The 12,409-nt window shown below is 49.0% G+C and overlaps 1 protein-coding gene across 1 annotated transcript in view; it reads left to right on the top strand.

Annotated features, from left to right (window-relative positions):
• Positions 1 to 12,064, top strand: part of xpo4 (exportin 4) — a 60,521-nt gene extending 48,457 nt beyond the window's left edge. Inside the window, exons 14-24 of the mRNA XM_086220962.1 lie at positions 1,415 to 1,574; positions 1,732 to 1,901; positions 2,399 to 2,573; positions 6,007 to 6,213; positions 6,695 to 6,781; positions 7,070 to 7,250; positions 7,362 to 7,483; positions 7,572 to 7,702; positions 8,296 to 8,413; positions 8,687 to 8,779; positions 10,433 to 12,064. Of these exons, the coding sequence (XP_086077088.1) occupies positions 1,415 to 1,574; positions 1,732 to 1,901; positions 2,399 to 2,573; positions 6,007 to 6,213; positions 6,695 to 6,781; positions 7,070 to 7,250; positions 7,362 to 7,483; positions 7,572 to 7,702; positions 8,296 to 8,413; positions 8,687 to 8,779; positions 10,433 to 10,630 (1,642 nt within the window). The 3' untranslated portion in view covers positions 10,631 to 12,064. The remainder of the gene's footprint in view (positions 1 to 1,414; positions 1,575 to 1,731; positions 1,902 to 2,398; positions 2,574 to 6,006; positions 6,214 to 6,694; positions 6,782 to 7,069; positions 7,251 to 7,361; positions 7,484 to 7,571; positions 7,703 to 8,295; positions 8,414 to 8,686; positions 8,780 to 10,432) is intronic.
• The last annotated feature ends 345 nt before the right edge of the window (positions 12,065 to 12,409 follow it).

The following is a 12,409-nucleotide window of genomic DNA, read 5'->3' on the forward strand; positions in this document are numbered from 1 at the left end:
GATAGTCGCCGCTGCCAGTGATATTGTCTGCTGAAGGTCATTGGGCTTCTGTGTTTTCTAGATTGTTAATTATGGTATGTGTTTGGCGATAGCGATGACAGAGGATTGCAGAGATGAGTGGTCGATGGCATCAGGTTTCGTATAACGCAAGTGGACGACCCCGGCTCCGTAAATGTCACCGCGGTTTTGTTTTCTGCAAACAATGTGAAACTGTGCACTGTCCAGGCTGAGGGGAGGCGGACCCCTAAGCTGCTCTAAGCCCTCTGTCTCTCTGGCCTTTCGTGTGTGTGTGTGTGTGTGTTTATGGCCTTCACAAACACAAAGGGCATCAAGATTATGTCTATAAAGTTTGATTAATTTGTTACAGAGTCACATTGACCTCAGCAACAGTAATGTGTTGCTACTGCCGGTGGTTTTCATTATTGACCCCCAACTCTCTGGATTTTGTATCAGTAGAAACGCATTTGTGAGATACTCAGTTTTTGCCTCGGTAACCGCTCCTCTCAAACGGTCTGTAACTGCAGCAGTTTTTATATTTTTCTCTCTATTGAGGTCCTCGGTGTCGTGACCTTGAGTTTGTGTCGTCTAACTCGTCCGTCCGCGGTGGATCGGGGTCGCAAAATTGTGGAAAGACTAAAAATCGGGAATTTTGCTCAAGAGTTAATGTGAATTTATGGGAATTAACAGGAATCTATTGGAATTAATGGAAATAAACTGGAAATGTCAGGTTAAGATTATTAACAATAACTTCATCTTTTCAAACACAGCCTGTGAGTAGAATCTTAATGGATTCCTTCGTTGAACATCAAAAAATCATGAAATTTGAGTAAAATAACTGAATTGTCGATATCCTCACGACCTCCACCAACCTCCCACTGCACAAAAGAAGTCCAGGTCAGAGTTTAAAATGAAGAATTGGGGGCCCTGCTGCAGTAATGACATACAAGATGCTACGAATCTGTGCACGTGATGGAAGCGTGCAGGCTTAAATACAGGCAGCACATCACCCCAAAATGTCCAGTTCCCATCACTTTTGCAAAAAAAAAAAAAGGGTATAAAAACAAAAAACTCCCAAGCTGAACTTCCACTCCATTTCAACTCTGGTCTCTCCTGAACCCTCCCGCCGTCTCCTGTGAGCCTCCGTGTTCTCAGGTCCTCACTTGATTTTATCTCCCGTTCTTTAGTTTTGCTGTCAGTTTGGGCTTCTCTGTGTTAGTAGTAGTTAGTAGTTACTCGTCCGTGTTCCTCATGAAAATCCTGGAAATGTTATAGACTTTAAACAAGGCCATTATCAGGCCTGGAAAAGTTTTTGGTTAATAAAGTCAGACAATTTGGAAAAGTGATGCAAATTACATTTCACTGCACATAACATCAGCAGCGTCGACCTGAGCTGCGTTTTGCTCCCTCGCCCCAGGTTGCTGTCGGCTGTGTTGAGGACGTCGGAGGTGGAGTCCAGGGCGACCAGAGCCAGCCTGACTGAGCTGCTGAGTCCACAGATGGGGAAGGACATCGTGTGGTTCTTGAGGCGCTGGGCCAAGACATACCTGCTGGTGGACGAGAAGCTCTACGAGCAGGTACGTCTCTTTGCTGTCCCTGAACATGATGGTTACCAAGACAACATCCCAACAAACTGTGTTGGAGGAGTTAAACGTTTGTGTTCACGTTCTGTAAGAACTTGTTTTCTCGGATTGCACAAATGAAAATGGTTCTCTTCCGTTTGTCATTCCTCAGATCAGCATTCCCCTGAGCACAGCATTTGGACCTGACACAGAGGGAGCCCAGTGGATTGTGGGATATCTTCTGGAGAAAGTGATCAACAACTTGTCTGTGTGGAGCTCCGAGGCCGATCTGGCCAATGACACGGTGGAGCTGCTGGTAACACTGGTGGAGAAGAGGGAAAGGTGAGGCCAGCGGACTCCTGGTTTTCAGACTTTCTGCTTATATTTCATGAACTACCAGATGAACCTACAAGATAAATTATGAAGTTCATGACATTCAGAGACATAAATCATGACCAGGATTGGTGGCACATAGACCAGTGAATTAAAAATGTAAAGTCAGCAGTAATTCTGTGAAAATTCACATGTGCTTGTGATGAAAAAGGCAGTGAGCTGAGCTGTGCACCACTAATCACTGACCCAGGAGCAGCCACCTGCCCGGGCACAACAGTTGGCCTTCCATCAAAGGTTTTGTGACCTGAACAGTTCCACAATAGAGCTGTTAAAGGGTGCTGGCGGCCTGGTCAACAGGGTGAGAAATGCTGCAGGAAGCGGCTTTTTTAGACTTCCTGGATAAGGTCATCTAACCACAGGCTCCAGATGTGTGAACAAGTAGGGTTGACAGTCCCTTCAGTCCCACCGCAGCGTCTAAGCACGCCCGTCCTTCCCCGTGTGTCTAGGGCCAACATCGTGGTGCAGTGCGAAAGCTGGTGGAACTTGGCAAAGCAGTTTGCCAGCCGCAGCCCGCCCCTCCACCTGTTGTCCAGCTCCGTGCAGCGGTCTCTGATGAAGGCCCTGGTCCTGGGGGGCTTCGCACACATGGACTCTGACACCAAACAGCAATACTGGGCAGAGGTAACACTCACAAGTTACACAGTACACAGTACAAGCTGAAGTCTTCTGTCCAATGAAGTGGTGGTCGTCAGACCGCTGGTCATGAAGGCACGCCAGTGTGTGGCTGCTTTGATTTTTGTTACTCAAAAGGTACATTTCTTTGTGTTCGGGGTCCGTTTGAGGACGTCGGCTTTGAGTGTGCTTTCATGCCAAATTCCTGCATTTGCAAGACATTTGAGGGTTTTCTTGCGTGTACTTCCCCTTTCATGTCCCCCTCCGCAACACAACAGTGATAATCAGATCAGTGCTTTAGATTGGCCCTTCCCCTTCACCCTCTGTTCCTCTCTTTCTTCTCTTCAAACCCTGGTGGAATTGTGAGTGGGCTTGAGATCATTATCCATTTGAAAGGTCCACTTCTGTTTCAGGGCTCGGACAGATGGCCTCACATTATCTTCAAGCCCTTGTTGATGCGATGCAGAATTCATAGTTGAACAATGACTTCAAGCTGCCCAGTCCCTGAGGCAGCGAAGCAAACTCAAACCAGAACATTCCCACCCCCATGCTTACTGCTGGTAGGAGGCTCTTCTCTTGGTCTACTGTCTTTGGTCTGCACTACAAGGGTTGTTCCACAAGGCCTGATCTCTGCCTTGCTGTTCACGGCTCTGCTGTGCATGCAGGTCCGTCTCTCACTGGTGACGGATGCACTTCGACATGAATGCTACCCTTTGGTGTTCTGGATGATGACTTTATTCACTGTGGAAACATTTATTTGAAATAAGTTGGTGGTTTGGGCGGCACGGTGGAGCAGTGGTCCTCCCTGTGGCCCCCCAGCAAGAAGGTTGTGGGTGGAGCCCCGGCTGCAGCACGGGGTCTTTCTGGGTGAGTCTCCATGTTCTCCCTGTTCCTGCTGGGTTCTCTCTGGTACTCCAGCTTCCTCCACAGTCCAAAGACATCAAGAGGGACCAGGTTAATCCAGACTCTAAATTGACCGTAGGCGTGGCTGGGAGAGCCAATGGTTGTCTGTCTCTATGTGTTGGCCCTGCCATGGACTGGTGACCTGTCCAGGGGGAAGGCTGCTGGGATAGGCTCCACCCCCACCACCCTGAACAGGAGAAGAGGGGGAAGATGGAGGGATGTTGGCAGTTTCTTTTTAATCCTCCTGGCAGAGTCGTCAACATCCACAACCTTTTTTATGAGGTTCTTTGAGATCTTTACGTCTTGGCTTGCTGGCTCCGCTCATCTTAAAAGTAAAGACCTCCAGAATAAAACTGGTTCCACCTGTATCCCATAAGGAGGATTTAAACGCTGGTACTTAACACCTGTTTCAAGATTAATGGATCTGAAGGTGGGCTAAATGGACTAAAAAATGCTTGATGCTTGACTAAAGCTTCCAGAGCTGGCCCAAGGATCTCGCTGGCCCTGAGAACAACTGCACTGGTCAGACGCCACCCTGACGCCTTCATCCTATGCTCTTCTCCTGTCTCAGTTTCTTCTTTTTCCCGCCTCTCAGCACGAAAGCTAACTTTTCTTTTGGGAGTCATTTTTGTAGCCTTACCTGGTTCTTTAGGTTCCGATGCTGCACGATGGATGAAGTGAGATAAAAGTTCAGCTGTGTGCTTCCAAACAACACTGTGATGTAGCACAGCAACGTGACCTTGTAATGGGTCTTTCACACATTGTCATGGTTTTAATGTGTAACTGTATTACTTTTAGATATTTATTTTTGAGTATATGTGATGGGGTACCAGCCAGGAATTGACCTGACAAGGAACGAGGCCAAACGATGGATCAAAAGTATATTGAAACAAAAAAGGTACTTTGAAACTTTCAAACCAAAAATGACTTGAGGCAGGTGAATCCTCAGTTCATCCATCAATCAGCAGTCCAAAGTTATTTCGTCTCAGTCACAAACAACAGAAGAGGAGCCTCTGTAGACTGAGCAGAGTTTCTGGGCTCAGGCTGGAGAACCCTGGACCAACAACCACAGTGTTCCAGGGTCCGGCCCTGACGAGTGCCATTCATGCGATCCTCTTTAAGTGATGTCACCCAGGTTTTAATTAACCAGGATGCTTCTGTACCGAGGAATGTCCTGCAGCTGTAATGGAGAACTTCACATGATTCACTTTGCCTAATGAATAAAAGGACGGTGATAACTGATAATGTCACAGGTCACAGGCTCCGCCCCTGAGCTCCTGCGTGGTTCCACAGGGCAAATTTAGTATCACCGCTTTGAAAAATTGAAAAAGAAAAAGAAAAAAAAGAGGGAAAATGTAGACTTTTTTTTTTTCATGGCCATTACAGCAAAAAGGAAAATGACAATGAAAGAATGAACCAACACAAAGTGCTTGTTTTCATGTTCAGTCAGAGCAGTCGCTGACGGAGGGGGCAGCTGCCTGGTTCGTTTGCAGCACATTTCCTTTCAAACACAGCAAACTAGCAAAGCTATCACAGCGTAAGACAAACTTCCTATTCACAGATGTTTTAAAACCAAAAGGCACATTTAGATCAAATGCGGGACTTTTTAAGGCCTGAAATATGAAATCAGGGCAGAAACCCCTGAAAAAAGATGTCATGAAAAGCAGTTTACTCCTTTCTTACTGTCCATAGTTGGAGAGCTCTGAAGACTTGAGTCAGAGGAGTGATGGATGCAGTCGATGATAATCCCCCTCTGAGTCCCCCCCCCCGTGTGTATAACATGATCCTTGTCAAGATCCTGGAGGCCTCCGTCTTAATAGGCTGACAGTAGTAAATGGGGGTGCAAAGCCACAATGACTGCAGAGTAATTACGGGGGAGGCAGCAGCTGTCGGCCCCTACAGCTGCTGCCTCGTCTGAGCTCGGACGTCTGTGATGGAGGAGAAACCCGACAACTGATCAAACACTCCTCTGTTACATGGTCGGATCTAACCCCACGCCGTTACATCTCTGCATTCCTGATCTTACCTCCAGAGCTTTGGGAGAAATCAACAGCAGAGGGGAGGGGGACTCCGCATTTCTCTGTTCTCGGCTGGGATGGTCGGCGTGCCGTGGCGACACTTGTCTTTCTGGTTTATTGCAACACGTGTCTCCTCGCCAGAGCAGACAGCACCGTGAAACAATGTCAGCTCCACAGCGGCTGCAGCAGTGCATGTTGGACCCGTCGCTCCTCTCAGCTGCCGCCAAAAGTCCCTCTGCGTTCAGGAGGAAACCCTGTTTTGTTATTCTGTTACTTTATCTCTGCTGTTACTCAGTTAAGAACAGAAGGAATGACCCAGCCACAGGCCGTGGTTCAGCCTGTGCAGTCACGTACATGCACTTCAACCTGCTCTGATTCAGGTCAGTGGTGCGGTCCTGGTGCTCCAGTGCTGACTAAGTTTCTACAGGCTACTGCAAAATGATGGCAGGATGACGGGAGTCGCGGTGGCGAACCTTTGTGATTCTGCCGATAAGCTAAACCCCACGCTTGTCTGTGGTCAGGTGCTGCACCCTCTCCAGCAGCGTTTCCTCAACCTCATCAACCAGGAGAACTTCGCCCAGATCAGCCAGGAGGAAGCCGTCAAGCAGGAAATCGTTGCCACGTTGGAGGCGCTGTGCGGCATCGCCGAGGCGACGCAGATCGACAATGTGGCCTCGCTCTTCTCTTTTCTCATGGACTTCCTGTCCAGCTGCATTGGCCTCATGGAGGTGAGAGCAGGGTGGGAGGGGAAAATATGAGAATTGAAACATTTGAGCCGTTTGGTTGGCTGCTTGGTTGGTACTCCCATCATCTACAGTCACTCTCTTCCTCTTCGGATGAGGACCCTGTCTCCATATTTGTTTGTCTCCTGTCCTCAATAGTAGTGAGCTAGAAATTATCTTCAAAGTTAAAGTGATCGTCACCCTTTATCAACGAGAAGTTTGATATAATCCTCTCTCCTAGTAGATGAATGAACAATGGTGAAAGGCATTTTCCATATTTGCTGTATAGTAAATAAATAGTTTAGCAGTACAGAAATCATTGCACTCAATAGTGATTAGCATCCATACGTAGCCTAGCTCGCTAGCTAAATGGTTTGGTTGTTTCATTGCTTCTGAATGACTGAGGAGCTTTCAAAAGGCTGAAGGAGTCTGTAGCTGCCAGTAATTCACACGTCCTCTAACGGTGGACTGGGCGTTGTCTCATCAGGTCTACAGCAACACGCCCGAGACAATCAACCTCATCATCGAGGTGTTTGTGGAAGTGGCTCACAAGCAGATCTGCTACCTGGGAGAGGTGGGTGTCACATGCTGGGGGGCGGGAAATAATGTGTCATCATAGTGTCACCTCAGTTCTCCTAGCGAAGACCCGCGAGTGAAGACGCCGTGTTTGTCCTGATGATCACATTCAGCTCATGGAGCTGAGTTTTGTGAGGTGGACCTGGACCACAGGAAGGCTGTTTGATTCGTCCACAAACAAAGGAATTCTTGTGAAAGTGTTCCACAATAAAAACTCTTAACCAGCAGGTTTGGGGTGGCGTAATGTCTTCAGGTCATCAACTGCCACTTCTGTCCGTCCACCCAGACTAAGTCCATGAAGCTGTACGAGGCCTGCCTGACACTGCTGCAAGTCTACTCCAAAAACAACCAGAGCAGGAAGCGGGGCGACGCGGCGGCCGAGGAGGACCAGTACCAGGACCTTCTGCTCATCATGGAGCTGCTCACAAACCTGCTCTCCAAAGAGTTCATCGACTTCAGTGACAGCGGTGCGTCCACTGCTTCTTTCTGTGCTAGAACCTCAAACCAAAACAGTGGAAGATTCTTCTGAGCCATTTTTGTTGCTTGAGAGTAAAGTTTTACTACCTGTTGTGTTGTAGATGAGGTGTTTCGAACTCAAGACCAGGGAACACCGGCCTCCAATCGGACGGTATCAGCAGCAGACGTGGTTCTGTACGGCGTCAATATTGTTCTTCCCCTCATGTCTCAGGACCTGCTCAAGGTAAAACACTGAGCATTGAGCGGTTCAAGTATGAGCCGTGCTCGACGTGTCCTCATGCCCCTGTCCTCTTGTCTCTGCTGCCTCCCAGTTCCCGTCTCTGTGTAACCAGTACTACAAGTTGATCACCTTCATCTGTGAGATCTTCCCAGAGAAGATCCCACAGCTGCCTGAGGACCTCTTCAAGAGCCTCATGTTCTCCCTGGAGCTGGGAATGACCTCGTATCCTCCCGCTGTGTTTGCTGACCGCGGTAACGCCGGCACCAGCCTGCTTGTGTTTGCCATCAAAGCCCAAAGCTTTAATCAGACAGCACCTGAAGCTCCACACCGCTGAGCTTCATTGGCAGAGGAGAGCGAGACACTGATGTTACACATGGAGGATCATCAGTCTCTTACAGGCCACCTACATGTCAACTACATCCACTTAAAGATGCACGTGCAGACACACACACACACACACACACTCACACACACACTTGAAGTGATTTCTTTCCATCTTGTGAATATAAAGTCAGAGATGAAAAGAGAGGCCAAGTCGCGGAGTTTAAATCACTGAGTATTTTAGGTCCTGTGTCAGACAGCGGGCCTCTCCTCCTGCGCTGCTCAGCAGAGAGGAGGAGCCTGTGTCAGTACCAGGTCAGTGCTCCACACGCATCGTGATCCCTCCCAAGGATCTCAGCTCTCGACCTCATAGGTCGTCGGTGTTTCACGCTGAATCGCCAGATGATTGTTTGGTGTGACGCAGGACAGCTGATGACATTCAGCCATAGTAGAGAAAAGCTCTGCAGTTGTTGCTGCTTAACGTCGGTGTCCAGGATGAGTTCAGAGATCAGCCAGCTGTGTTTGGAGGCCTTGTCTCCTCTGGCTGAGCAGTGTGCCAAAAACCAGGAGGAGGACACGCCCCTCTTCATCGCCACCCGTCACTTTCTCAAGGTACGTCTCCCATTTTACCATCATAAACATGTAGGTGGGGGCCTCGGGGGAGTCGTGGTTGTCACTGCAGGTCCCAGGTCCTGGCCGGGTGGTTCAGTGTGGCGTTAGCATGTTGTCACAGCGGGGCAGAGATGTTTACTGACGGGACACATTCTGCTACCAAAGGTGATGGGTTCAAGGTCATCAAATACCAAAGGAAACACAATAATCCAGGAAATCCATGAGACACAGAAGCAGACTGGCAGACTAAGAATGATTTTCATTGGTCTTTAGTTGGTGTTCGACATGCTCGTCCTGCAAAAACACAACACTGAGATGACGGTGGCAGCGGGAGAAGCCCTCTACACACTCGTGTGCCTGCACCAGGTGAGTGGCAACATTTCCACCCTTCGCTCTTGAACTCTGCGTCAGGAAACGGTCTCTGAGCGAACTGCAGAGAGTCGATGATGGTCCTCACTGTGAGGATCAACGCCTCCATTGAGAGACTCTTCAGATCCTATCGAGTCACAGCTGCTAATCATGTGTTCATGTTTGGTCCTGTTGAGTCTTACCAAATGTCGATTGGTGGATCAAACATCAAATGTACAGATGATCGAACATAAAACATGGGGTTGATAAAATAACTGATGCATTTTTCTTAATTAATTTGTTGAAAAAAGTGTTCAGAAAAGAAATCCATCCTACTCTTGACCCTTGAGTTAGCATGGAAATTGATAGCAGTGCGTAGCCACTAGGGGGCAGTAGCACACCTGGGCTGTATCTCCTGCCAGGGCTCCTTCAGGCCAGAGAACTCATGGAGCACAAAGGGAATGAAATGATGCTGCTGGAACTTTTACAACCAACTGGTGAAGAACGAAATCCCTCACAAAACAACTGAGCTCGGGACCTCAACATGGCAGCCCGGACCAACAGGCAGTCGATCAGCGTGCTTTCATTGGAAGTGCTTCACCCGTCACATCCCTGACAAACCTCGCTAACCTCGGTCACCTTCAAGGACCAGTCATGAGTTGGACATGTCAGGAGTCCTCTGACTCGTCTGCTCTGCTCTTGTGCTGAACTGCTAACACAAACTGTCTGCGGCTGACTACTTTCCAACAGCTGAGATCATCGTCGCTCCAGTCGGCCTCCAAGATTTTAGGGATGGAGACACGAGGCTGTCGAGGCGCACGGAGGCCAAACACCTGATTCAGACGCTTCCTGTTGATCTTTCCTTTAATTTGATGCACATCTGCGTCCGTCATGTGCTGGGCTGGCTGACACCAAAGCTGACAAAAACTGCAAAGCGGCTCCTCCTCCTGGAGTTGATGGATGGAGATTCTGGTCCTGTGAGGACTAACAGGAGGCTTTTAAGCTGATTGCTCACTCTGGGCTCTCAGGATGGAGCACATTTATAACCTGAGGGTCGCGTCTGCTGTGTTGCTTTAGTAGTTATTGATGAACCGCTCTTGACTGCAGAAATAATGGAAGCCATTACCAGATATTAATGCTCAGGTTGTTGGCTGCCTGAACACAAGGTGACAAACATCAGCCTCTCACTTCAGCTCAGGTCAAATGTAGATGATGTCCAGTTACGTTTTTAAAGCAAAATCAAGACAGAACTTGGCAACGGCTGTGAGCCCTCTAGTGGCCACAGCAGATATTGCAACTGATTTCATGTCATGAAGACCGAACCGTCAAGTGACTGTGTATCTGAGATCTGATCTTACATCAGCTGGAGTTTGCCTTTAATACTTTGAGATGACATCACCAAGTCATCTGATCAACTTGATCAAAACTTGCGATTTGCTGCTTCTCTTGATCGTCTAACAAAGTAAACTCCCTGTTGTTGTTTCCCTCAGACTGAAGGGTGTTTTCAAAGGTAGTTTCCATGATTATCACACTGCTAATCACTGAATCAGGAGTGCAGCCATGAGGTAAATCAATACCAAAGCAGCTGAAACCGCCACGCCGCCTCGGACACAGCCACCATCTTTGCCGCGTTCGTTCCTGAGCTAACCCTCTGCCTTCCTCCTCTGTCAGGCGGAGTACTCGGAGCTGGTGGAGACGCTGCTCTCCACGCAGAGAGACGCCGTCATCTACCAGCGGCTGGTCGACGCCTTCAACAAGCTGACGGCGAGCAGCACGCCACCCACCATGGACCGCAGGCAGAAGGTGGCCTTCCTCAAGAGCCTGGAAGAGTTTGTAGCCAATGTTGGCGGCCTCCTCCGTGTGAAATAACCACTGGAACCTGAAACCACCTCCACCGCCGGTATGAAAAGCCACCAATCAAACATCCTCGGACCCCTGCCTGTTCCCGAAGAACTGTGGGTAGAAGAGGACGCCTGAGGTCGTCTGTCCCGCTCTCCCCTGGAGAGTCCAGCTCCCGCCTGAAAGTTCCCCTGCTTTCACCTCCTTGGAGGTTTTTCTTTCCTCTCGTTTTGTTTTCATCCTCCTCTGTTACGCCCGACCTCTCTAGCCTGATGATTGACACGTGATGATGATGTGGTTACCATGGAGACTGAACTGCAGAGCAGACAGACTCACTCGGAGAGGCTGACCAGTGAAGACTGAAACAATGGTGCACTGACCGTCCTGACAACAGGAAGCAGAGCAGCAGCTCTCCAACACGAACACACGCACACACACCCAGCGGATACACAAACATACACACAGCGGATACACGCGCGCACACACAGCGGATACACACACACACACACACTCAGATGCACATACACAGACGTGCGCACACACAGTGACATTAAGGGACAAACAGGTTGTGGTTATTTAAAATGAAGAAGTTGTGAGTTTTTCCAGCGTGAGGTTTTGGATGTGTTGGATCGGCTATTATGTTTGAAGAATAACCATGGCAACCACCCATGTGACCCCCAGTTCCTCCCAGAGTGCCTTTGTAGTGTGTGTGTGTGTGTGTGTGCGTGTGTGCGTGTGTGTGTGTGCGTCAGAAAAAGAAAGAAAGACAGACAAAAACATGTCGTATCAACTGACAACTGTGCCTGCCAATTGCCAAGCTGGCTGCAGTGATGCACGCGCACACACACACACAGACACACACACGAATGCACATGGCGAATGTTGCGCTGACAACAGAGGTGTGGCTGGCCCGGCTGTCTCGCACGGGTTTGCTGGCGATGACAGAACCAAAATGTGTTTCCTGAGCGGGTGTGTACATATGTAGTGATGAACCCGAGGCTGGTGAGGGACACACACGTGGCTGAGGTGCTTCTGTACGCCAGCAGGTGGCAGCACCAGCTGAGGGAGAGGAAGGAGCTCTGTGTTTGACCTTTTGAGGTTTGATGTTTTTCTCTCTATCAGGATTGTCGTAGCGTGTTGCGGCCCCTCCTTCTCCTCAACAGTCAGGGGGGCCCCAGACAGTCGGGGCCTCTGACGTTTTGCCTGAAGATAAAAGTTTAGCAGGTGCAGTTTAGTGGTAGCGTTTCTACAGCAGCACATCCTCCTCCTCCTCCTCCTCCTCCTCCTCCGCGTTGCTCTTCAACACACACACTGGATGGCCGAGACTGTTTGAGTTGACGGAGAGCAGCAATAAACCAAATACAAAGGAGCAGAGCCACTTTCTGAAGCGTCAGCGTGGAGCTCAGAGCACTACCCTGGTTATTGTAGAATGGCTGTTTTGTTAATGACGTGTAAAAGTGTACATAAAGCTATTGTATAAAATATCCTGGTCTCTTATTTTCCCACACACGTTTTTGTATCCCTTTGACTTGTGAGTGGAGTGATTTTGAGGTGGACGCCGGCTGATGTAACAGGTAAGACACTGTTTACTCTGTCAGACTGATTTGATTTCTCACTATCAAAAACCCGTTTAACTTTGATTTATGATTGAATAAAGAGAACATAGCCGGGAGAGCTTATGCTAGGAGTTGGTCCGTCGTTTGAGAAGACAACAGCAGAAGCACCAGGAAAAACCTGATTCCTCTCCACAGGGCTTTACTTTGCACACCCCCACCTGATGACGTGTTCCTGAGGCAGCCCTGCACCGGC

The sequence above is a fragment of the Aulostomus chinensis genome, chromosome 12 (genome assembly GCF_037954235.1).
Source record: "Aulostomus chinensis isolate RoL2024-O1b breed Wild chromosome 12, RoL_Achi_v1.0, whole genome shotgun sequence".
NCBI classification, from domain to species: domain Eukaryota; kingdom Metazoa; phylum Chordata; class Actinopteri; order Syngnathiformes; family Aulostomidae; genus Aulostomus; species Aulostomus chinensis.